This window comes from Pongo pygmaeus, chromosome 15, assembly GCF_028885625.2.
Source record: "Pongo pygmaeus isolate AG05252 chromosome 15, NHGRI_mPonPyg2-v2.0_pri, whole genome shotgun sequence".
Taxonomy (NCBI): Eukaryota; Metazoa; Chordata; class Mammalia; order Primates; family Hominidae; genus Pongo; species Pongo pygmaeus.
Window position 1 is genome coordinate 94,274,694 of NC_072388.2, and position 24,635 is coordinate 94,299,328.

The following is a 24,635-nucleotide window of genomic DNA, read 5'->3' on the forward strand; positions in this document are numbered from 1 at the left end:
CCATGATATCAAAGGGCTTGTGTTCACATAACCCTTATTTTACTTAAGAATGGCCCCAAACTGCAAAAGTAATGATGTCGGCCCATGGTTATAATTGTTCTATGTAACTATTAGTTGTTGTTAATCTCTTTCTGTGCCTAATTTATTAATTAAACTTTATCATAGATATATATGTATAGAAAAAAAATGGTATATATAGGGTTCGGTACTATCCAAAGTTTCAAGCATTGACCGGGGGTCTTGAACTGTATCCCCCGCATATGAGGGGGACTACTATCATTCTGAAATTAAAACGTGGTAAGGCTGTGCTCAAGGGACTTGGGAGCAACTGACGATTTTGGCTGCTAGTTACACAGAGCAACGCTGCCCACGTCCCTGCTTCGTCTGATGGCCAGCAGATGGAATTGTATGGTGTCGGAATTAAAGGTAAGAAAAGCAAACATACGGCTTCCAACTCCGGAAAACGTTCTAGAAACTGTGCCACGTAAGTCACGATAGACTGCTCATCTGGTGTGTCAACCATGATGTCTGTCGAGAGAGACACAGGAATTAGCAGGAGATACAAACACACACACTTTCAATAGTATTCCCGGATGCCTGAAGGTGAAGAATCCCACAGATCATTGAAGGTTTTTTCTCTTTATTTTCCACTTGAGGAACTTTAGGCTCAGAGAAGGTGAATCATTTAACTGAAATCTCACAGCTGGCCGATGAACAGAGAAGTAAGGATATAGAATTTAGGGCTTCTCATTCTCAAAATTCTGTCCCTTCTTCCTTGCTGTTTTAGTCCCTTCCACAGTGAGCAGCCAGCTCGCTGCTGGCTCCATGGGCAAGGACGGTGAACCAGGCAGCCTACATATGGTACACGGAGTCCTATGTTAGCCTAACCCACGTGGAAGGCAACTTCACATAGATAGTCAAACCCTTTAAAAAGGCGTGGGCTCTCCCCCTCTGTCATTCTGCTAATGAAACCTGGTCCTTAAAGAAATAATCTGGGATGCACGTTGAGCTTTATTTACTAAGATGTTCACTGCGGTGTTGTTATATATAAAAGGAAATATTTCAGAAACAACCTCAATGTCTACCAGTAGCGGAAGAGCTAAGCACATTTTTTTTTTTTTTTTTTTTTTTTTTTTTGGAGACAGAGTCTGGCTCTGTCACCCAGGTTGGAGTGCAGTGGCACGATCTCAGCTCACTGCAACCTCCACCTCCTGGGCTCAAGCGATTCTCCTGCCTCAGTCTTCCGAGTAGCTGGGATTACAGACTGTGCCACCACACCCAGCTAATTTTTGTATGATTAGTAGAGATGGGGTTTCACCATGTTGGCCAGGCTGGTCTCGAACTCCTGACCTCAGGTGATCCACCCGCCTCGGCCTCCCAAAGTGCTGGGATTATAGGCGTGAGGCACCGCGCCCGGCCACTAAGTACATTTTACTATGCCCACTAGATGAACTATGATGCAGCCAATAAAAATATGTAATACATTATAGTAGTATGTAAAATACTTATGATATAATGTTAAATAAAAAGTACAAAATTATACATACAGTAAATGATACCAATTATGTAAAAATATAATTAGAGACATACAAAATACTGGAAAAATATACATATGATCTGAGTGGTAGAAATATAGGAGACAAAATCTTCATTAGATTTTTCTGTATTTTCCAGATTTTCTACATGGGACAGCAAGTGGTACGTTTGTAAAAAAAATTATTAGAAAGAGAGAACCACTGCTACCTTCTGGCTCCAGGAGCCTGGGGATGTGCAGGGCATCCTGTGCGATGCTGAAAGCCTTCTCTAGATTTTCTCGTGTGGAATTTTCCAGGGCCTGTTTCATGTCCACTAGGCTGGGGTCAATGGCCTTGATCACAGCCAGGAAAGCCAGCCCACTCCTCCAACTGCCTGCAAAGTCCTGCACCGCCACGCCATACCTGAAGGAAAAACAGCAGCGGCGGCCAGAATGCTGGTTAGTAAACAGACTCAAAGGCGCAAGGTCAGCATGCAGCAGCCGCGTGAGTTTTTGAGTGGGGCAGAGCTGCCGACCTCGCCAGGTGAAGACGCCTTCGTCCCTGAGCATGGGAGAGCTGCCCTGAACCACTCGCATTTCCGTTTCCAGCCAAATGGAATAGGAGGGTATACACTGAACAAAGAGGCAAAATAGGACCCTGGGTTCCCCAATTCTCAGACACATAAAGGACCAACTGTATAGACCATTCCTTGTATCAGTGACATTGAAAACATAACAAGGATGTGTTGTGCCATAAAAATGGAACCAGAAAGACACAAGTTTGTACCTCAGCTGTCCCCTCTATGCTTCTAGTGCCATGGCCTTGGGCAAGTCACCTACCTCTCTGAGCCTCAAACTCCACACAGTGAACTTGCTGGGGCTTTTGTGGGGAAAGTCGAGCCTGGCCCCAGAAGAACGGCCGTGTCATAGGGTCAACCTAATATGCAACGTTGGGAGCCCAAGAAAGCCACTCACTAAATGACAGCTACTATTATCAGTAATAGAAATAAAAGCATCATTGTAAAAGTGAGGGGCAGAGAGCTTTCATTCTATTTTGTAGAATGGAGGCTACCTCAACTTTTTAAAAGTAAAAGTGAAGGACAAAAGAGGAGAGAATCTTGCCAGGCACTAATTTCCTTTAGAATCTATCCTGAGACTCCACCGATCTCTCAACTGTGGTCAATGAACCCTCTTAAAAAAAAAAAAAAAACAACCAAGCACCTTTTTATTTGGAAATCATTTAAGACCCAAAAGAAGTTGCAAACACAGTACAGAGAGTCTCTACTCTTTCCCTAGCTTCCTCCAGTGACAGCATCTTATGCCACCAGGCAGGGTGTGTTATCCAAACCAGAACACCAACACTGGTCCAAGACAATTATTAATTAAGCTATAGACTGCATTTGAATTTCACATTTTCACAGGTGTTAATTTTCATGGGGGTGGTGTACAGATTAATGTAACCACCACAATAGAGAAACAGAACTGTCCCATCACCCCAAGACACTTCCTCTCCCTTACAGTCACACCCTCCTTCTACCCTAACCCCTGACAATGAACTTTTTTTTGGTTGATTTGTATGTAAACAACATTTAATGGCGGTTCACATTTGTCGATTTCAATCTACCATGCTTGGTCTCTCAATCAAAACTAAAGATCCAGCCTCTCTTCCCTCTTTTATTTCCACACACAAGGGATAAAGGAATCAATATTTGTGAAGTGCTTAATATGGGCTGGCACTGTGCAAGGTGCTCTTTCATGGATTTTATTTCATTTCACCTAATTGTCCTGGAAGGCAGTGTGTGATAGGATACCATTTGCAGTTGGGGCTTGGAAAGGTAAATGACTCACCAGGATCTCAACCAGTCTGTACGTTGAGGAGCTAGGGCGGTCCCGAGTTGGTTTGGTTTCCACCACACTGGTCTGGCATTTGTGCCAATGGCCCAGGGGCTGTGGGCCTGCTGCTGGTAAAAAGTCCTGATACAAAACTGCTAAAATTACTCTGCTGCCGGCGTGGGGTGAAACAGGGCCGGAACTTGGCTCCAGTTCCCGTCTCGATTTTGGAAGGTCTGACCTAACTTTGAGTATGTTACAGCCTTTATTATTACTATTTTTAAAGTAGGTACAGACTCTGGAAGATACCCTGAAGCTTAAATGCATACAAGTCATTAGAATCCAAGAGACATGCCCATTTTGAGAGGCAACATGATGAAAGCCCCTCTGATCTGTATTCAAATCTTATCAGCTTTGTGCAAAGCAAACATTCTGCAAACTGTATTTTGTGTGTACTGCAAAACCAGAAAAATGCAGAGTTTCCTGTTCTGATATTCTTTTTTCTTTTTTTGAGATGTTGTCTCGCTCTGTTGCCCAGGCTGGAATGCAGGGGAATGAACTCGGCTCACTGCAAGCTCCGCCTCCCGGGTTAACGCCATTCTCCTGCCTCAGCCTCCTGAGTAGCTGGGACTACAGGTGCCTGCCACCACGCCCCGGCTAATTTTGTTTGTATTGTTTAGTAGAGACAGGGTTTCACCGTGTTAGCCAGGATTGTCTTGATCCCTGACCTGGTGATCCACTCGCCTCGGCCTCCCAAAGTGCTGGGATTACAGGCATGAGCCACCGCGCCTGCCCCGTTCTGATGTTCTATATGAAGCAATGGGCACATACATAACTGGCACCTTAATAAATACTAATTCTCCTTTCCTCTGCCTGAAAGCAGCTAGTAAAATGAAGTGGTGTGGGGAGAGGGGCTACGGCTTACTTTCTCGTTTTCCTCTGTACCCACGCCAACAGGGCCTTGATGGCCTTCCTCTGGTCTTTCACCGATATTGCCACGCTCCTCTCTGTGGTGGGTGTGGGTGGGAAGGATGAGTCTGAGTCTGTGCCCCCTGAGCCAGGGGACAAGCTGGAAGATGGAGAGTTTCTGCTGAGGTTGCCTGTGAGCTCCTTAATCTGGAAGGAAAATGGTATTTCAGACCCCAGCAACAGACCCACCCTCTCAGCAAGCCCCTTGTCTGGCGGGTGGCCACACGGACCATGGCTGGAGGGACTGGCTCATGCAGGATTGGTTCTCTGAATGCAGAGAAACCCTTTCTGATGGCTGTGGCAGGCGACAGGCAGTACTTGCGATGGCCTGTCCGTTTCTTGTGGCTTGTGGTGCACGTAATTACACTCTACAGGGAGGACCATCTTTTCCTGGAGTCTCTCCAGCTCCAGCCAGCACTTCACACCAGGTCTCCCTGACCCGACTCCGCCGCCCCTTTCCTCTCACCGCCCATCACTCCCAGACTTTACTGAGCTCTTTCAAGCCCCATTGCCTCTGCTCATCCTGCCCTTGCTGCCTCGATGTGTCCCTTCCCTCCATCAGCGAAATCCTCTCATGAGGACTTCTGTAAGATATGCAGAACCCTAGGCTCTACCCCAGAGCTATTGGAATCAGAATCTGTTTCAACACCACCCTCAGGCAATTCACACACACAGTAGGTTAAGTCTAACTTAGTTTGAAAGATGAGTAGGAGGTCTAGCGCACTCCTACTCATCCTTCAAAACCCAACTCTGGTGTCACTTCTTCCAGGAAGTTGTCCTTACTCCACTCCCCCATCTGAGCTAGCTGCCCCTGCTTGGAGCTCTCGCATCACCTTCTACCATATAGGATTGACTTGTCTGTGATCCTAAAGGGTCATGAGGGCAGGGCCTTCTACTTTCAGCACCTGGCACCTTGGAGAAACTCAACAGACATTTGTTAAATAAATAAATGAAGCCTTATGGTGGTGGATTTAAGGTCTTTACTTTCACCACATCTTCAGGATGTTTCCAGAATCTCTGAGGAAGTTTAATAACAGGTAGCAGTAATTGAAGCATATGTATAACACATGGTGGCTGCTGCTGCTTTTTTTTTTTTTTTTTTTTTTTGAGACAGGATCTCATTCTGTTGCTCAGGCTGGAGTGCAGTGGCATGATCATGTCTCTCTATAGCCTTGAACTCTCAGGCTCAAGTAATCCTCCAAACTCAGCCTTCCAAGTTGCTGGGATTACAGGCACACACCACCACGCCTGGCTAATTTTGTTTGTTTTTTGTAGAGATGGGGTCTTGCTCTGTTTCCAGGGCTGATGTTGGAACTCCTGGACTCAAGCGACCCTGCCGCCATGGCCTCCCAAAGTTCTGGGATTATATGCGTGAGCCACTGTGCCCGGCCCACATGGCTTCTTTTGATGCTCACCACCTATTATGACCACTGCTCCCATTTCACAGACATGGAAACTGAGGCTCGGAGAGAGACAGTCTTTTTTTTTTTTTTTTTTTAAGTTCAGGGTTCACTCAGAACAGGAACTATTGTCTCCAGACCTTGTTTGTGCTCATGCTTCTCTGAAATGCAGGCATTGAGCCAAAATCCCAAGCAAATCATGTCCGTATGGATCACTTTCAGTCTTGGGAGGGTAATCGAACAGTGAACCACGAGTTTCTATTCCAAAAGCAGGTGGGCTCTGGAAAATGAGATACCAGCTCTCTCCTTCTGACAGGGAAATGAACTTGAGCACAATTTAAAATGTCAACTTCTGACGGGTTGATGGGTGCAGCAAACCACCATGGCACGTGTATATCTATGTAACAAACCTGCACGTTCTGCACATGTACCCCGGAACTTAAAGTATAATAATAAAAAATAAAATAAAAATAAAATGTCATCTTCTTATTCCAATCACAGATCTAGTTCTTCCTCTATAAAATCTGCATTTCCAGTTAGAGGCTGAAGTTGCAAAGAACGGAACAATAAGGTCTCGCCTGTTATTCTTCTTCCTCAGGCATCTTTAGCGCAAGCTCTTTAATCACCTCTAAGGAATACTGAGTGATTTCAGGAAAGTAACTCTACCAAGTTCCATTTTTGGTCAGGAGTATTCCCTGGTTCTTGTGACACTTTAGAACAAAGTTATTTTTTGAAGTAAATATTTAACTCTTCCAGACCCAAGAGGATGGATATTCTCTTCTAGAGAACTCGCACCACTTTTAAAATCACAGAGACTCAAACACTTTAGCAACCAGATTCTTCTAGTGCTTTTTCAGTGAGTAGAAAAGATAAAATCTGCCATAAACTAAGCCTCACTGCCTCCCTTGATCTGGCCCCACTCTCTTCTGCGGCTGCTCAGCAGACACAAGATCATGATTGTGTGTTTTGGAAAGGAAATGATCTTACCTGGAAGAAGAGGATTATGTTCCATATCAGCCCAAGAACCAAAGAAGGGTTGCCATCTGCTATTTCTGCTGCATCAATGCTAACCAGTTTTACCTGGAGGGAAGCAATTTATGAACTTAAAGGGGGGTGTCCAAGGAGGATAACATATGTTATTTTCTGGTTCTCTCTCTCTCTCTCTCTCTCTGTGTGTGTGTGTGTGTGTGTGTGTGTGTGTGTGTGTGTGTGTGTGTTTGCATGAGTCTGTTTTTCTTACTTACCCTGCCATTCTCAGGGACACTCAGCATGCAAAAGTGTATTTAATTAACACATACATAGCACTTACCATGTGCAGCCTCTATTCTAAACTCCTTACAAATATTAACTCAGTTTATTCTCACAATAAACCTATGATGTAGGTGTATTAGTCCGTTCTCATGTTGCTGCAAAGATACTACCTGAGACTGAGTAATTTATAAAAGGAAAGGGGTTTAATGGACGCACAGTTCCACATGGTTGGAGAGGCCTCACAATCATGGCGGAGGGCGAAGGGGAAGCAAGACATGTCTCACATGGCGACAGGCAAGAGAACGTGTGCAGGGGAATTCCCTTTTATAAAACCATCAGCTCTCAGGAGACTTATTCACTATCAAGAGAACAGCACATGAAACACCTGCCCCCCTGATTCAATGACCTCCCACCAGGTCCCTCCCATGACACGTGGGAATTATGGGAGCTACAATTCAAGGTGAGATTTGGGTGGGGACATAGCCAAACCATATCAGTAGGTATTTCTACTGTCCCTCCAGTTCAGGTAAGGGAATTTCAGAGAGGTTAAATATAACATGCCCAGCGTCAGTCACACAGCTGGTAAGGCTTCAGTCATTCTTTTCTGAGAGAGATGGAAAATGCCCAGTACATCTGTCTGCTACATAAACACCACCACGCCTGGATTTAGCATGTCCTTGGAACAAACACAGAGCACCGACATGAGCAATCACGGACTGTGGTGGGTGAGTTGACTGCTAATTAGAAATAGTGTACTGGGATAAGGTTTATACCCAGGGTTTCTGCATCATTAGAAAATATCCCACTGATTAGTTAAAATGTGCCTTTTGTAGAAACCCTTAGGGTCTTATCTATGTTATTTAACTGTGTTCTGACCACAGAATGATGCTCTTGATAAATCCCTAAGGCCAACCTGACATCTGGACCAGCAGCATCTGCATCACGTGGGACCCCCGTGTTAGAAATGCTCATTCTCCCCTATGTCTACAGAATCAAAAACTCTGTGGGTGGGCCCAGAAATCTGTATTTTAATAAGTGCACCAGCTGATTCCAGTGCATGCTCAGGTTTGAGGATCACTGCCCTAAGTCATCAGTTCATTCCACAAACAAAATCTAAGCACTGGACACAGATCGGGGCTCTGCAGACCTCTCTGAAAAAGGCCAGAGAGTAAATATTTAAGGCTTTGCAGGTCACACTGGTGTCTGTCACATGTTTTTCTTCTTTCTTAACAACGCTTAATATAGCAAAAGTCAAAGTCATTCTTCAGGAGAAAGAGAAAGTCAAGATACACTATCAGGTCCACACTGCAAAATTCTGCCTGGTAGACTGGGGAAAGAGAACATGAAGAGAGCATCTCATACAAAACCTTTTTCTTTTTCCTCTATTTCCTTCCTCTCTCTCTTCCCGTCATGGCTTTTTAAACTGTCTGCATGGGTCTCTGATCCTATCAGTTCATCATGGGTTTCCGACAACACCAATCATTTAGGCCTGGGCTTGCCTAATCGAGGGAGAGTTCTGGGTTCCCAAGCTGCAGTCTGTTTTGAGGGCAGATGCCAAGAATATAATTCAGACAACACAGGCTCATCACTGGCAGGTCGGAGGCCAGGAAGGAAGTTGTCAATACTGTGAATAACACAGTCGATCAGATTCAGGTTCAGTACCACGTCCACATTCATCACGAGCACACGTCCTGCATGATGGATCACCCATGAGAACTCGCCTGCTCATCTCCTAAGCCTCTGCTCTGACAGCTTTTTCTGTTTCTGTGGCCTACTGAGCACATTCCAGTCCAGGGGAATCAAAGCCACTAGTCAACTTGATCACCCTGGCCTTCCCTTTCACCTGGGGGAAGCCCAAATGGCAAGTGACAGCTGTGGCCCTGTAAGCTGAGGTTTCAAAGTGAGGAGACAGAGCTGCCTTGTAGGGGTGCCGTAAACACCATGGTGCACCATCCCAAGAGGGGAAGGGCAGGGCTGAGCAGGGAATAAAGCACCCTCCTGAGGTGCCCAGTTCCCTCAGAGAACTGGGATGAGGGAAGGTGGTGATTGCAGGTGGTCCGAGGCCCCAAGGAACAGATATTTCCAAAAACTGTGGCTTGTGTGCCCAGCCACCATTTTGTTTTTGGTGGTGAATAAAAAAGTTAACAGCCAGACTTCAGTGCAGAGCTTCAGGGACAATGTTTTCCTCCTCTTGTTCCTCCTAACTCAGCTAGTTTTGCCAGATTGAAAACAAGTGGAGCAACTAGTTTATGGAAATATTCCCTCTCCCTCTGCGGCTGGGAGAAGGTGGTATCACACCTAGTTATCACATGTAGGGTGATAACTCAGGGGCCTGGTGAGTGATAACAGCCATCCTGAGAATGGAGAATGCTTTTCACAGGTCAGTTCCTTTAGTGTTTACAATATACCCATTTTAGAGATGAGGAAGTTCAGGCTCAGAGAAGTTGAATAACTTGCAAGTCATAGAGCTGGTCCTGTGGGGCAGCCCATCTCTGACACGGGAATAAACACTGTGCTCTGTGACGTGTGGTAGCAGGGGAGAGAGGGGAGGACAGGGGCCAGCCACAGCACCTGAAGGCATCTGAATCCCGAACAAAGAGGACCTGGCTGCTGCCTGGCATCCACCACCCAGTTCTGGGCACTGCTTTAGCTCAGCAGAGCCGTTGTAGCCTGTTGGGGACAGTGGGCTGAAATAATGGGACAAGAAGCAACCAGCGAGGGCCCACTGAGTATTTTGTGGATTCTGGGAATGGGACAGAGACTGCATCTGAAACGCTCGTTTCCACCCAGCTCGCTCCCTTGGGCTTGCCTTTCCACTGGGCTGTTCACTTGTCCTACCTGCCTGGTAAATGGGGCCCAATGGGGCACCAAGCTGACATAGTATGCTTGCATTTGGAATATTTACAGTTGTTTGAAAAAATAGAGGGGATGGAGGCTTTAATGTTCCTTGACTTTAAGGCAGCTACTGCAGGCAGTTTGGAAAATACCACACAGATGGATGACAGGAGGCCAGGCCTTCCCAAGCCTCTGCACTGCACTTCCTCATTGCCACACCTGTTCCTAGGCTAGTCCTTCCCCCACTCAGCTGTTTGTTTTTGCCTCTGCAGGATCATCCCCTGTCTTCATGCCCCTGGTGTGACATGCAGCACGCTGTCCATGTGAGGTCTCTTCCAGCTGATCCTAAGCATCTTGAAGGCACAGATGAGTCTCTAATGTAGCTGTCTGTCTCCAATGCTGAGAAGTCTCTCAGGCCCACAAAAGACACTTGGTAAATGTGACCCAAACGGCTGCTGGAAGCAAACCTAGGACCTACTGGGTAATTCTGTTAAATGCAGCAGGAGGGTTTTGCCTGCATTACAGCAGACTCATAAACGTGCGCAGCTGACAGAGCAGGAGAGTATTTAGAGGTCAATACGGTGGAAGGAAGAGTAGCACGAATCTGAGGAGGCTGTTCAAAGGCCCCACATTATCACAAAAACCATGACCTTTGCAATTCAGGAGCAGACACTGCTGAGGACAGCCACACGCAGTGCCTGCTCCAGGGAGCAGGTGGGCATCAGACGTAATCAATCAAGGCGGGTGACACAGTGAGAGCTGGAGCCCACGCAGCTTTCAGTCTGTGCTGGTGCATGGCTAACCTGTACCTGGATGAGCCATTTAGCCCCAACAACTCTCCCAGGTAGGTTTTGTTTTTCTCTCCTCCATTTTACGGATGTAGAAACGGAGGCTCAGAGAAGACGCCATTTGCCTACAGTTCCTGGCAGTGGGGAAGCCAGGACTGGAAACAGGCCTCCGTACTCCAGGACCTGTGCTGGCCCACATTTGGCCAGAGGCCAGCAGTGTCACTGACTCAACAGAAAGGGAGCCTTTTAACGAACAGGGGCTAGGCTTTCTTTATAAAAAGCTTTAATGAGCTATAACTCACATCCCATCCTATTCACGCACTCAAAGTATAAAATTCGATGTTTTGTAGTGTATTGAAAGATGTATGCAAGAATCACTACAATCAATTTTAGAACATTTTCATCCTCTCTAAAAGAAACCCTTTACCCTTGAGCTACCATCCCTCATCCCCCTGTCTTCCCACAGCCTAAAACAACAACTAGTCTACTTTCCATTTCCAGAAACTTCCCTGTCCTGGACATTTCATATGAATAGAATCATATAATAAGTGGTCCTTTTCATCTGGCTTCTTTCACTTAGCACGCTGTCAAGGTTCATCCATTATCAGTGCTTCACTTTTTTTTAAGGCTGAATAATATTCCACTGTATGGATAGCTCACTTTTTTTTTTTTTTTTTTTTTTTGAGACAGAGTCTCGCTCTGTTGCTCAGGCTGGAGTGCAGTGGCATGATCTTAGCTCACTGAAACCTCCACTTCCAGGGCTCAAGCAATTCTCCTGCCTCAGCCTCCCTCATAGCTAGGATTATAGGCCCCCACCACCGTGCCCAGCTAATTTTTGTATTTTTAGTAGAGATGGGGTTTCATCATGTTGGCCAGGCTGGTCTTGAACTCCTGACCTCAGGTGATCCACCCGCCTCGGCCTCCCAAAGTGCTGGGATTACGCGTGAGCCACCACGCCCGGCCATCTAGGTCACATTTTGAGAATCCATTTGTCCGTGGGTGGACACGCAGGTTGTTCCCACCTTTTGGCTGTTGTGAATTGTGCTGCCATGAACTGTAACGTGCTTGCTGGCCGCCACCATCTGAACCTCCCCTCTGTGTCTGGGACTTTCCCCTGGAACTACTGGGAGGGGACTATTGGGAGGCAGAGGCTACCCCTGTTCAGACAGCAAAAGTGCTTTCCCATCCTCCTTTGCCCCCGGAATGTGGGCTGGGGCCCAGGCTGTGCAGCCACACATCCTGTCCGGGCCTTTGAATCTGGACCTGTGATACTGAGATGACCACAAAGCAGAGAGAGCTCCTTCTGCAGGCTGTGGTGGGGCTGCCCAGAGGCTGCAGGGGCAGGGTGGTGAGGGCATGTCCTGCTGTCTCTTCAGGGGGCTCTGCGGTGGTCCTGGTGCCTGGCTGGGTTCTGTCCCTGATTCCCTGGTCTTTCAAGTCATTGTGTGGCTACTCGGTATATTTCAACAAATTCCTTTACTGCTTAAATCAGCTGAGTTCAGCTTCTGTTACTATGAAGAACCCCAGATGAATCCTACTTTATGATAAAATCTCACTGTATGTGCCAATGTGTCGGGCAAGCTGGGTTTTGTTTTAACCCGGATTGATTGGTGAAACCTAATGAGAGGTGAGAGGAAACGTCCTCCCTGCTGAGTCACCCGTTCCCCTGTGTGAAGAACGTGGAGCAGAGTTCCAGGCACAGAAAAAGATCATTGGAGTCTAGAAAGTTACATCAAGAAAGGGAGAATTTTATAACTTTTTTTCGCCTGGCTCATTTAGCCCTCCTCTTCCCCTTTTTCTCCCATATTCTAAGTTCCAAGAGAAAGTTTTACACTCGGACATGCTTGCCATACTCTTATTCAAGGGAATGAAGGAGAAAATGTGAACTAAATTCTAAATATCTGAGAGCCAGTTAGCTGCTCTGCCTTTCTACGACTGAATGTACATTAGAGTTTTAATCCTGATGGCTGTAAAGTGGGTAGGCACGGAGTCAGGGACTATGTTCCCAACGGAGGGGTCATCTGAGTGATTTCTGTGAAATTTAAGCTTAGTTTAATTTGACCATTTTAGCTCATTCCCTGTCTCACGCTTCTCTTGTGACCAGCACTGAACTTCAAATGACGTCCTTTTCCTAACAGGACAAGCTTGTGTTAGGAGGATGTGCTTCAAACACTTACATTGCTATCTTCCAAAAACTTAAGTGCTTTCGCTATGTTGTTCAACCGAAAAATACGATGCGACGAGGATTTGTATTCGTGCAGCTATAAAACAGAACAGAACAAAACAAGCACATTAAACCCGCGCAGGCACTTCACAACACCCAGCGGTGCTGCTGGGTGTGCTTTACTTTCTTTACGTGAATTTCAAGAAAAAGTTGGGGGCTCACAGCTAAAACCCACCTGGAATGCATCCAAACCCACACAGGTGCCTCTCAGGACATACAAATGTGACATCAGAGGGCTCTCGAAGGTCGGCCTTATTTACAGTACTTGGGATTTAACTCACTGAAGTTGGTGAGTTGCGGGGAGCTGAAGTGGGTCAGCAAGGGACAAATTTGTCAATTTTTTTCTCTGGGACCCAGCTCCTGGCTTGTTAGATTCCTCCCTTCTCCTGAGACCCTCTGTTACGTGTTCCCTTTGCTAAACGGCTGCTTTTGTTAGGACAGGGAGCATTAGCTGTCAGCATCACTGCTCAGCTCCTAAATCATCCAGCCGAGGTCCTCCCCAGTGGTGGCAGATGCTTCTGTTTTCTAGCCAAGAGTTTTGTGGACAGTTATCCCAGGTCGAAAGAGAGAAAGAGAGAGAAAGAGACGTCTGCAGAAGCTAAAACTCTGACAATGTTAGCTCTACATACCAGGAATACCATCACAGCCAACTCAACCTGAACTGAAGTGCACTGATGCTCCTCCAGGTTGGGGGAGGATGGCATTACAAGGCAAACCAGTGGGTCAGCTCCACCAGGTGTGAAGTGCCAGGCCACGCTCATGGGGAAGTGGAGGCCTGTTCTTGGCTGGGCTCCAGAATCAAAGACTCCCCATGGAGGCCCACCAAGGACACAGCAGCTGGTGACCAGGGCTCTGGCAATAAAGTGGGGAGCCTGTGTTGCTGCGAGCATAAACGGGACTAGAAGGTAATTTTTCAGGAAGTCTTTTGGGGACCGTGCTCATGGCAAGGCCCTCTAAGAAACCAAATACTGTTGAGAATTCATCACAGAATATTGCATAGCCCTCTGTGGGTGCTGCTAATAGGTATCTTGTGTTTTGCCATTGGGAAAGCAAAGGTGGGAGGGTTAAGAGGTCTGATAAGATACCAGCTACATTATATCTGAGAAGAGAAGCAGGGACTCTTGACTTTAGACCTACAGTTCAGGACAGACCCAGGACACTCTGTGCTGGCTGAGCTATGGTTTGGTAGAGTCGTGACCCCATTGCTGCACCTCTGTGTTAGGCACAATGGGTTGCCAAGGCCAAATCAAACAGTGGACTCTGGAACAGGCTTTCTCAATCTTGACACTTCTACCATTCTGGGCTGGATCAGTTTGCCCCCTCCTGGAACATTTCATCACGTCTGGGAGATTGTTAGCTGTCACACCTGGGGGTGATACTGTTATTTAGCAGTTAGATACTAAATGTCCTGCAATGCACATGACATCTTCCCATAGCAAGAAACTATCTGACCCAAATGTCAGCAGTGCCAAGGCTGAGAAACTCTGCTGTCTGTGAAGAGAACAAGGGCCGATCTGCACACAGCAGAGGGATGCAACACAGAGAAGTCTGGCTAATGTCCAAAGCGGAATGAACGTCAAGACCAGCTGGCTCAACTTCAGTCATACTTAAAAGAATGTTCTAGAAGCCAGCAGTTCTAGGGTGCTTAGCCTTAGGGTGGTTGATAAAAGGCCTTTCTCTTCCAATTTTTCCAATTCTTAGCGATCATTCTAGTTTATATAATGGCTGGCTGGCTAAATTTTAACTGTTTAGTTCTAATCTTAAGCCTTAACAGACTCAAAGAAAACACTGGGCATTTATTTTCTAAAATAAATTGGCTTTAAAAAAAAAAAAGTACTAGTTCATTCCACATGATTATATGGCTCGTAGGCACTAATAAAAAAAGTCACTGCTTCAGAGTTTCTTATTACAGGATATGTCCAGGTACTTGTGTTGAAAAGAAAACCTCAGCAGCATTTTCCTTTGCATTTTCTTTCTTTCTGACCCTTCTGTAACATACGTACCAGATTCCGCCCAGACAGGACTTCTAACAAAGCCATTAGGATTTTGCCATCTTGTATATCGATGAATAAATCTTTAACTTCTAGAGGTGGGTTGCACTTTGAAAGAGAAGGGAAGAAAGTAGCCAATTAGCAACCTGTGTAATCCACAAAGCTATTTCAGAGATACAGCTTTCTGCTCAAGAGAAAACTTCCAAACATCCAGCTCTGTTTACAGGTAGAAAAGCCCATCCAAGGAGGTAGCAGGCCCATCCCCCTGGAGGTGATACCCAGGCAGCGGTGCACAGACACTTGGCAGGAAGGCTGCAGAGAAGATTCACCAACAGGGGGCTGATCAAACAAGTGACCCTTGGGGGCCCTTCAAACCAAAGATCTCAGACCCCATGTTTAGATCACATCCACATGCTTAAGGGCAGAAAGAAATGGCATATCTTGACTACATCCTTCTGTAGAATAAAACAATTCTATCAGGGCTTACGTGAAATTACCTAGTGCAAGCCCTTCATTTTATTTTATTTATTCATTTATTTACTTATTTATTTTTTGAGACAGAGTCACGCTCTGTTGCCCAGGCTTAGGAGTGCAGTGGCACAATTTTGGCTCACTGCAACCTCCGCCTCCCAGGTTCAAGTGATTCTCCTGCCTCCGCCTCCTGAGGAGCTGGGATTACAGGCATCTGCCACCATGCCCGGCTAATTTTTGTAGTTTTAGTAGAGACGGGGTTTCACCATGTTGGCCAGGCTGGTCTCGAACTCCTGACCTCAGATGATCCATCCGCCTCGGCCTCCCAAAGTGCTGGGATTACAGGCATGAGCCACTGCGCCCGGCCACCCTTCACTTTAGATTGGGGAAACTGAGGCTCAAAGAGGATGAGTGATAGTCGCAGCATTTGGTCAAGCTAGCTGTTCGGTATTGTCCTGTTTCCTGTATCCGGCCACAAGGGCTGAATGCAAGTGCACCCTAGATCCACATGGCAATGACAAGACCCTGGGCCATTTACTCTCCAGCCTTCAGTCTGGCGTCAGTAGGGCTCCCCCATCTCCAAGACTGCTTTAGTCTTCAAGTGTGCCCTCCTGAGGTGCCCGTCATTGCTTCACCAATATTTAGACCAAGTCTGGAGGTGGTGGGACTCTTAGCAGAGGAAGCCAGGAAAGGGGGCTGGTGTGTGAGACTTGGCTAGGAGGGTGGGCGGCTGGCAGGACACAGCTGGCTTGCTGAATGGCTCCATGGTTGGGTGAAGGGAAGGAGCCTTTCCTCACCCCACGTGTGTAGGCTTACTAGGAACTCAAAGGTTCAGAGGTCGATTTACATGTCCATGTATATGTGTATGTGTATTTATATGTTTAGGTACAAAAGCAATACAAGCTCATTATTACAAATCTAACTCATTAAAGTTGTACCAAAAAAAAAAAAAAAAGCTGCATACTACTCCTCTATTCCTCCACAAAATCCAGCTTCCTGAGATAAATCAACATTGCATCTCTCACATGAACCAATGAGAAGCAAGGCCGTTGGACACACTTGAGTTTAAAGCCAAGCTCTAGCTTGATAGCAACTTGGCCTTGGGCATGTTCTTTAACCTCCCTGGGCCTAACCTGACCCTGCACACTTGCACAAAGACAGTGTACTTGTCTGCAATGTCAGGTGAGGAATCTGACCCTCTTCAGAGGGCTGGGCTGGAATGCAATGAGATCATGCAGGTAGGGAGCCTGGCACAGCACCCACCTGCCCGGCCCATGCCCACCTGCTGACTGCTAAGTGGCATCCTGCCTGCAGAGCCTTGGGATGCCCTCCTCAGGAAGACATTTCATTCAGAGGGTGTATGCCTTGTGGCCATCAGTGGAAGGCAGATGTCCTCAGCTGGCGGCCCCTTTGTAGTGAACGGCTCTTGAAACACCTTCTCTCTGCCCCACTCACTCACTTTCTGGGTTACCTGGGTCAGTGAACAGAAGCCCCAGCCTCAGTTCCCGTAGACTACTTCCTTCTCCCTGAGGGAAAACGCAATTCCCTAAACAGGATCTGGAGTGTGGAGGGGGGCCTGGGAAGGAAAAGAGCCAGAAGCCCCCTGGGCTTTCCTCTCTGGGCCTAGACCTGGGAGGGATCTGCTGTCCAAGTGAACTGACACTGCGTGGTTCAACACGGTATTTGCTAGGAGCTTGGCTGGACGTGGCCGGGAGTTTGAAGAACTGGCTGGAACTTATGGATTAGATGCTCCAGTGCGAGGATTTGCAAACTCTGTTCCCTGGAACCTTAGGCTTCAGCAGAGCAGCTTTAGGACACCCTATAGGGGAGAGGGGGATGGTGGAGGCAGCTGATCCCACTGCACCCGCTTTAATCAGAGACGCTCAGCTCTTACTGGCCTGTACAGTCACCCCTCAGTATCTATATGGGATCGGTTCCAGGACCTCCCTCAGGTACCAACATCTGCAGATGCTCAAGTCCCTGATATATAATGGCACAGTATTTATATATAATCTATGCACATCCTCCCATATACTTAAAGTTACCTCTAGATTACTTATAATACCTAATTCAGTGTAAATGCGAAGTAAATAGTTGTTTATCGTTCAGGGAGTAATGACAAGAAGCAACTCTGTACTTGTTCAGTACAGATGCAGTTTTTTTTTCTGAATATTTTTTGTCTGCTGTTGGTTGAACCCACAGATGTGGAACCCACAGAGAAGGAGGGATGACTACATTTACGGTTCTAGGTAATGCTTTGCTTGAAGAAAGGTTTCTACTGTCTAAACAAGCTTGATAATAACTCCTTTTAATCTCAACAGAATCTCTGGGAGCAGGGTCCAGAAACTTGCATTTTTCTTCTTCTTCTTCTTCTTCTTTTTTTTTTTTTTGAGATGAGATCTTGCTCTGTGGCCCAGGCTGGAGTGCAGTGGCATGACCACAGTTCACTGCAGTCTCAAACCCTCAGCTCAAGTGATCCTCCCATCCCAGCCTCTCAAATAGTTGGAACTACAGGCACGTGCCATCACGTCTGGTTAATTTTTTAAACTTTTTGTAGAGATGGAGTCTCTCTGTGTTGCCCAGGCTGGTCTCAAATTCCTGGGCTCATGCGATATCCTCCTGCCTTGGCCTCCCAAAGGGCTGGGATTACAGGCATGAGCCACCATAACCGGCCGAAACCCGATTCTTAATAAGCTCCCACCCCAGCATGAATTCCCTGTTTACCTTTTTATACTGGGGGCTTTGGCAAGGTTAGAGCAGCTGGTCTGGGTGCTGTCTCTGCTCCTGGGTACAGAGGAAGGCTGGGCATTCACATGGGAGACAGGACTAATGGGGCATGGAGCTCCTGAGGCCAACGGGAGGGTGGTAGCCATAACCAGCCAGAGACCCAGGGGCAGGAAACAGTGCAAGTGTGGCCCAGCCACCCTTTCCCTGTGGGAAAGCCTCCTTCCTGTGGCAGCCGTGGAGGGCCTGCGTTTCATTTTTTATGGAGGAAGGTGGCATTTCCTTACCCTTTATACGAGTCCCTTTACCCCCAGTTAGTCAAAATACAGGGCAATTCCACCCGCAGGTGCACAGAAAAGGGCTTCGCTTCAAGGGCAACAGCGACTTTGAACCAAAAGGCAAATTATTTTCTTTGCAAACTGCCGCAGCTCCTTGGGCACATTCCACCCTGAGCATGACGGGATCAGGTTACTGAGGCTCTTACGGAAATGTTATTCCTGTTAATGCGAGGCAGAAAACGCGAGACCCGAACAGAATACCCCCTGATAAATGGACTAACAAAATTTCCAGTTACCAGCCCTGGCCGTGGCCAAGCCTTACTTCTGAGTTAAACCTGAAGAATAATTTCCATTGACAGTTCCTATAAGAGCCTCAGCAGCAGGAGCAAACGGGGCCTTGGCCGGAGTCCATCCTGCGAGATGGCAGGGGGAGAAATTGAACCCGCGCCAGGGAAAACACTCCTTGGGCCCCAAACGCTCCATGGGCTTCATGAGATTGGTATGGCCGAATAAACAGCACCCCCAGGGCTTTCTTCATGATCTAACTCCGTCGGTAAATTAAGGAATTTTTCCAGAAGCCAGAGACTCAGTAAATATTTCTGACAGCCTTCAAATTGCAGTTAAGCCCAATTCACCAAGGAGTTCCTGGGTTTCCTTTACATGAAAGGTTGTTCTTGAAAGTCTCAAGGTTGGAAACATGGCTGTTAATTTTGCCCTGTTTATTAGACATCAGTTTCAGGTGCTATCTGATTTATTTTCAGAGTGGGCGCTACCCACCTGCCCTGAGAAAGGGGCAGGAATTTTGCCAGGGAGAAAATCCTTGATATGATAAATGCGAACAGAGGTTCATTTGGGGTGGTGAGTGGGTGCGGGTATATTCACCACATGACCCTCTGTACTTTTCTGTATTTATTTATTTTAATTTTAAAAGAAAGAAAGAAAGAAATACTCCATGGCTCTAGTGTGTCCCCCAGCAGGAATTTCCAGCTACCCTGACACACATCAGGCATTAATTTAAGAGTTCAGTGATCTCAGGTTTGGGGACCAGTTTTCCTTTTGTTTTTTTCCCCAAAATAACACTTCACTTTAGGAGCACTGCCGAAAATGTGCCAACAATCAAAACAACTGGTTGATGATTTATAAGCTTCATCTGCGATACAATCTTTCACCTGTAGAGTTCAGGATGCTCCTGGGTGAAGTGGTGGCACTGCGTCACACGTTCTACACTTGGGGAGCAGAGGTGTGGGTGGCCAAATGCCTGCTTGGGCAATATCCTAGACCTAAAGGTAAACTATATGAATTAGAATTGCGGTCAAGAGCTCCACTTCCTAAAAGCCACATTTATTTTCTCCGCTTTCTAATCATTTCAGTGATTTCCTCTAAGAACCTTTCTTTTGTGTTAACCATAAAGGCAGTCAATAGTTACTCTTGAACCTTTTGTTTTGTTTTTTGAGACAGGGTCTCGCTCTGCCGCCCAGGCTGGAGTGCAGTGGTGCGATCTCAGCTCACTGCAAACTCCACCTCCTGGGTTCAAGCGATTCTCCAGTCTCAGCCTCCCCAGTAGCTGGGACTATGGGCATGTGCCACCACGCCCAGCTAATTTTTGTATTTTTAGTAGAGACAAGGTTTCACCATGCTGGCCAGGCTGGTCTCAAACTCCTGACCTCAAGTGATCTACCTGCCTCAGCCTCCCAAAGCACTGGGGTTCCAGGCATAAGCCACTGTGCCTGGCCTCTCTTGAACCTTTTAAGAGGAGAAGAGAGAAGATTACCTACAAACATGAAAGTGGGGTGCTACTAGCTTCAAACAGAATTGAGACTACTTGCTGGATACAGATGGAGAATCAGATAGTGGTGCTTAAGGAGAAAGAGGTGAAGTGAGTAGATAAAAAATCAACTTTCTAAAAAAGAGAAAAATAATCTCTCCTCTCCCAGCCCCAGGCCCACAGTCTTGAGGTCCATCCAACCTCATGCACCAGGACTGAGATTTCTGCCTGGTCCATCCAACCTCATGCACCAGGACTGAGATTTCTGCCTGCTCCCATCCCCCTTCTCACCCAGAGCTTTTCATCCCTTCCCATCACCGCCTCTCCTCTGTGGCTCTTCCTTCAGTCTCTTTCAACGGGGGAGCTGATTCAACTGCTTTTGTTTTACAGTGTGTGCATGAGATGCTTGCAGACAAAATGCAACTCAAAACAGCTGGGCCAAAGCATGCACGAAAACAAAGAAACAGAGGAAGAGAAGGGCCACTAAGTTGAATACAGAGGAGAAGCCACAGAAAGTTCAGGAAAGCCACGTTATGTCTCCGTGCCTCTGTTTCCTCCTTCTGATAGGAGGGGGTAATTCAAGTCGTTGTGCGGATGACAGGAGACATGGCATGTGTGTGTGGCACTACGCAGGATGCCTGATGCAGAGTGAACTGCATCAAAAGGGGCACGTAATATTATTATTACTATTATTATTATTAAATAGCAACATTATGTGACTTTAGAAGGAAATCTAGCTTTGTCCAATACCTACAAATGGCTCTTGGCTCTTCACAGATCCCAGTTCTGGCAATCAAGATGCGCACCTGAGTTTCAGGCCCAAAGACACCTGAGTTTCAGGTGTTGGTGTGTTCAATAACGAACATCTTCCACCATCTGCTCAGATTCCTACTTAAAGACAGACACTCTCTTTCCTTCCCCTGATAAGAATGATGACCCCAGGAGGGCAGAGTCGTGTCTCAGTCATCTCTTCCCAATCCTGAGCTTGGTAACCGGCAGGGGGAGGCACTTATAAATGTTTAAATGAATGAACAGAAAGAGCACAGGGTCACCAGCTCCCCCTCCACTCTCTGGAACTGTAAATTCAGTTACAGATGAATCTATCACTTAGCAAACACCCAAGTGCGCCATTACCTTTTCTAGATGTAGATTTATCCATCGAGTAAAGGTCCTCTTCTGCACATTTTCCCTCTCAACTGAAAACAAAGACATACCATTAGCTGGGAGAATAAGAAGTATGTGAAAAATCACACCTTCCCCTTCCCAAGGGGAGATTCTAGGTGGAGGGCAGACAGAAGCCCAGGGCATCCCATGTAAGAACAGAGCTGTTTCTGGAAGGGGTTGGCAAGGCCTTACCTGGCACCCAGAACTGATGCTCCCCAGCCCAACCCCTGAGCATCTATGTAAACCCACAGATTCAGACACATGGAACAAAACGTTCTCTACAACCCAATTCAAACATTTAGACATCTGACAGTTCAGGCTAAGAAGCACTGGTGAAAAAACCACAAATCAACCCCACAAGACGCTGTAATGGGACTGCATAGTCACCCAGTGGCAGTGATGGGCATGAGGAGATGGGAGAGGGCAGTCAGGGTCGCGGTGGAGTGGAGCCGATAATTCGGAATTGAATAGGGGCTCTGGAACGTGCCACAGTGTGGTGAAAGGGATTGGACAGCCCAAGATCAGACTCTGAGCCCTGCCATCTCCCAGCTTTGTGTGCCTGGGCCAGACCCCCACCCGCATGTCTAATCTGCACATGGAGGACAAGAAGCTCACTCTCCAAGCTGTTCTAAGGACACCCAGGCTCCTGCAGAGCCAGCTCCACACAGTCCCTGGCACAGGGGCTGCCAGTGGCTTTTCTTTGTAGCTATTATTTCTAGAGCCAGGGCAAACTTTGCACCCTCCAGGAATACAGAGTTCTGCAGGCGCTTGCTTCTGAGCCAACGTGAACTGAAGGACATAAATCAGGAATGGACCCTTTCTCCCAGGGGAGAGCATTATCCAAAGAGGCTTCTTAGCAGATCTTTCACTGCCAAGGATGACTGCCATCCGCCAAGCACTAACTGCGTCCCGGACACTTTGTTTCCATTCATCTTTAAACCTTACAACAGGGGTCCCCAACCCCCAGGCCATGGACCAGTACAGGTCCGCGCCAGTTAGGAACTGGTCTGCACAGCAGGTGGTGAGCAGCGGGGAGTGAGCATGACGGCCTGAGCTCCGCCTCCTATCAGATCAGCGGAGGCATTAAATCCTCTAACTTTTTTTTCTTTTTTTGAGACGGAGTCTCGCTCTGTCGCCCAGGCTGGAGTGCAGTGGCGCAGTCTCAGCTCACTGCAAGCTCTGCCTCCCGGGTTCACGCCATTCTCCTGCCTCAGCCTCCCGAGTAGCTGGGACTACTGGCGCCTGCCACCAAGCCCGGCTAATTTTTGTTGTATTTTTAGTAGAGACAGGGTTTCACTGTGTCAGCCAAGATGGTCTCGATCTCCTGACCTCGTGATCCGCCCACCTCGGCCTCCCAAAGTATTGGGATTACAGGTGTGAGCCACCGCGCCCGGCCGCATTAAATCCTCATAGGAGCTTGAAAACATTCCCCTCAGCACCCCATCCATGGAAAAATTTTCTTCCACAAAACTGGTCCCTGGTGCCAAAAAGGCTGGAGAACACTGCCTTACAACACCCCCTGCAAAGTACAAACTATTATTTTACAGCTGAAGAGAATGCGGCTCAGAGGTTCCAGTGACTTGCTCAGCTGAAGAGAGGCAGAGCTGGGAATCCCCATCCAGGTCTGTCAGCCCCACACCAGCCAGAACCCTGGAAACGGAAGGCTTGAGTTTGGATTCCAGCTATTCCAATCATGGCAAAAGGTGTCTGCAAGAGTCATAACAGTGGTTTTTTAAAAAAGTACCAAGCACTTGCAATGTGGCAGGCACTGACCTAGGTAATTTACATGGATTAACTAATTTAATCCTTACTACCATCCTTTGTGGCAGCTGCTATTATGACCTTCAGATGGGACAATCGCGCCCAGGGAGATGTTGTAACTTGTCCAAGGTCACACAATTAATAGTAAGGTTATCATTTCTGTTTTACAGATGAAGAAACAGAGGGGCAAATGGTTAATAAAACAACCCAGGTGGAACTCCATTCTGTGCTTTTTTTGCTCTCTCCTGAGTTCTGTGGCCTTAGCTGTCTTGGGCCCTCGAGCACCCAGAGGATGTTTCTGAGATGGGCCCCAGTGCCAGTGTCTGGGTGAGGGTGCGTGGTGGCCTGAGGCTGCAGCCTCCTCGGCTGTGAGCTGCCACGCCTCCAGGAAACTTCCTTCAATATCTGAGCCAGACAGCTCCTCAGCTACTGGATTTCAACATATTGACAGACCATATCACATACGCCTAAAACCATTTCACATTTCTTTAGCAATAAGAAAATGAGAGCCAATTGATCTCCTGCAGGAGAGCAAAGCCTATGGTTTTCTGTAACAACGGGACTTTTTTCCTCTTGGCCCCATTATTTGGTAGAATGTGGCACCCATAAATCATGTTTCAATATTATGCCTTACAATCTTTTTAATTGAAGAACCAGCGGACAGTAATTACGTACATCACTGCTTTTCTCTCAGTTTCCTCCTTTTCTGTAAGGGAGGGTCACTGGCTAATAGACATAAGAATTAAAGAACGAATTCCAGTAAACTGTGTTTCATGGGTGAGAGGGAAGGGAGAAGGAAAACAAGTTAATAGAAATGAGGTTGGGAGGAGACATGTGCTGAGACCAGTGAGTACCAGAGTCTTGGAGACTCCCGGAAGCTTGGAAAGTGTCTGTCCCAGGCTCCATCGGAGATCCTTCCACTTTGCAATATGGATCCACCTTATTCTCTCTGATAGCTACAGTGTTTTCCATAGTCTGGGTGTTACCCCGGGGATGGACATCAAGGCTGCTGCCCATTTTTCACTGTTTCGAGCAATGCAGAAACAAGCATTGTATGAGCATCCTGGTGCATGGCTCTTTGTGCACAAACATATGAATATATTTCTTACCTGTGACAACTACAAGTGGAACTGCTGGGTCTTAGTGGCAGGCACATTAAAAATTTTAATAGCTACTTCCAAATTGCCCTCCCACAAGGCTGTCCCGGTTTATGCTTTTACCCCCACCTGTCTTTAAACAAGTTTATGGGGACCGTAAAGTATTTACACACACATTCAAACACTCAGGCTGGTTTCTCCATATGGCTTCAGAGAGAGCAAAGTATATCCCCTGAAACAGAAGTGCATTTAGTAAAAGCCTCAGAGAATCTGGGTTAGACTGCTAGTTTAACTACACTCAAGGGTGTAAATGAGGAGGTGGGTATCTGACAGTCTACACATAACTCATCTATCCATCCATCCATCCATCCATCTATCCATCCATCCACCCATCCATCCAACCACCTACGTATCCATCCATCCACCCATCCATTTATCCATCTATCCACCCATCCATTTATCCATCCATTCATCCATCTGTCCATCCATCCATCCATCCATCCATCCAATCATCTGTTCATCCTCCCAGCTGATATTTATGCAGTAATTACCATATTCTGGAAATTATGATAGG

The 24,635-nt window shown here is 46.9% G+C and overlaps 1 protein-coding gene across 4 annotated transcripts in view; it reads right to left on the reverse strand.

The window, feature by feature from the left end:
- The window catches only part of CLMN (calmin), a 131,565-nt gene that overhangs the window by 17,369 nt on the left and 89,561 nt on the right, over positions 1 to 24,635 (reverse strand). For all 4 annotated transcript variants that reach the window (XM_054448193.2, XM_054448190.2, XM_054448192.2 and 1 more), the window contains exons 2-8: positions 21,174 to 21,235; positions 14,814 to 14,909; positions 12,764 to 12,847; positions 6,700 to 6,792; positions 4,269 to 4,459; positions 1,744 to 1,937; positions 446 to 528 (exon numbers count right to left, since the gene is read on the reverse strand). In XM_054448193.2, coding sequence (XP_054304168.2) covers positions 446 to 528; positions 1,744 to 1,937; positions 4,269 to 4,459; positions 6,700 to 6,792; positions 12,764 to 12,847; positions 14,814 to 14,909; positions 21,174 to 21,235 — 803 coding nt within the window. The remainder of the gene's footprint in view (positions 1 to 445; positions 529 to 1,743; positions 1,938 to 4,268; positions 4,460 to 6,699; positions 6,793 to 12,763; positions 12,848 to 14,813; positions 14,910 to 21,173; positions 21,236 to 24,635) is intronic.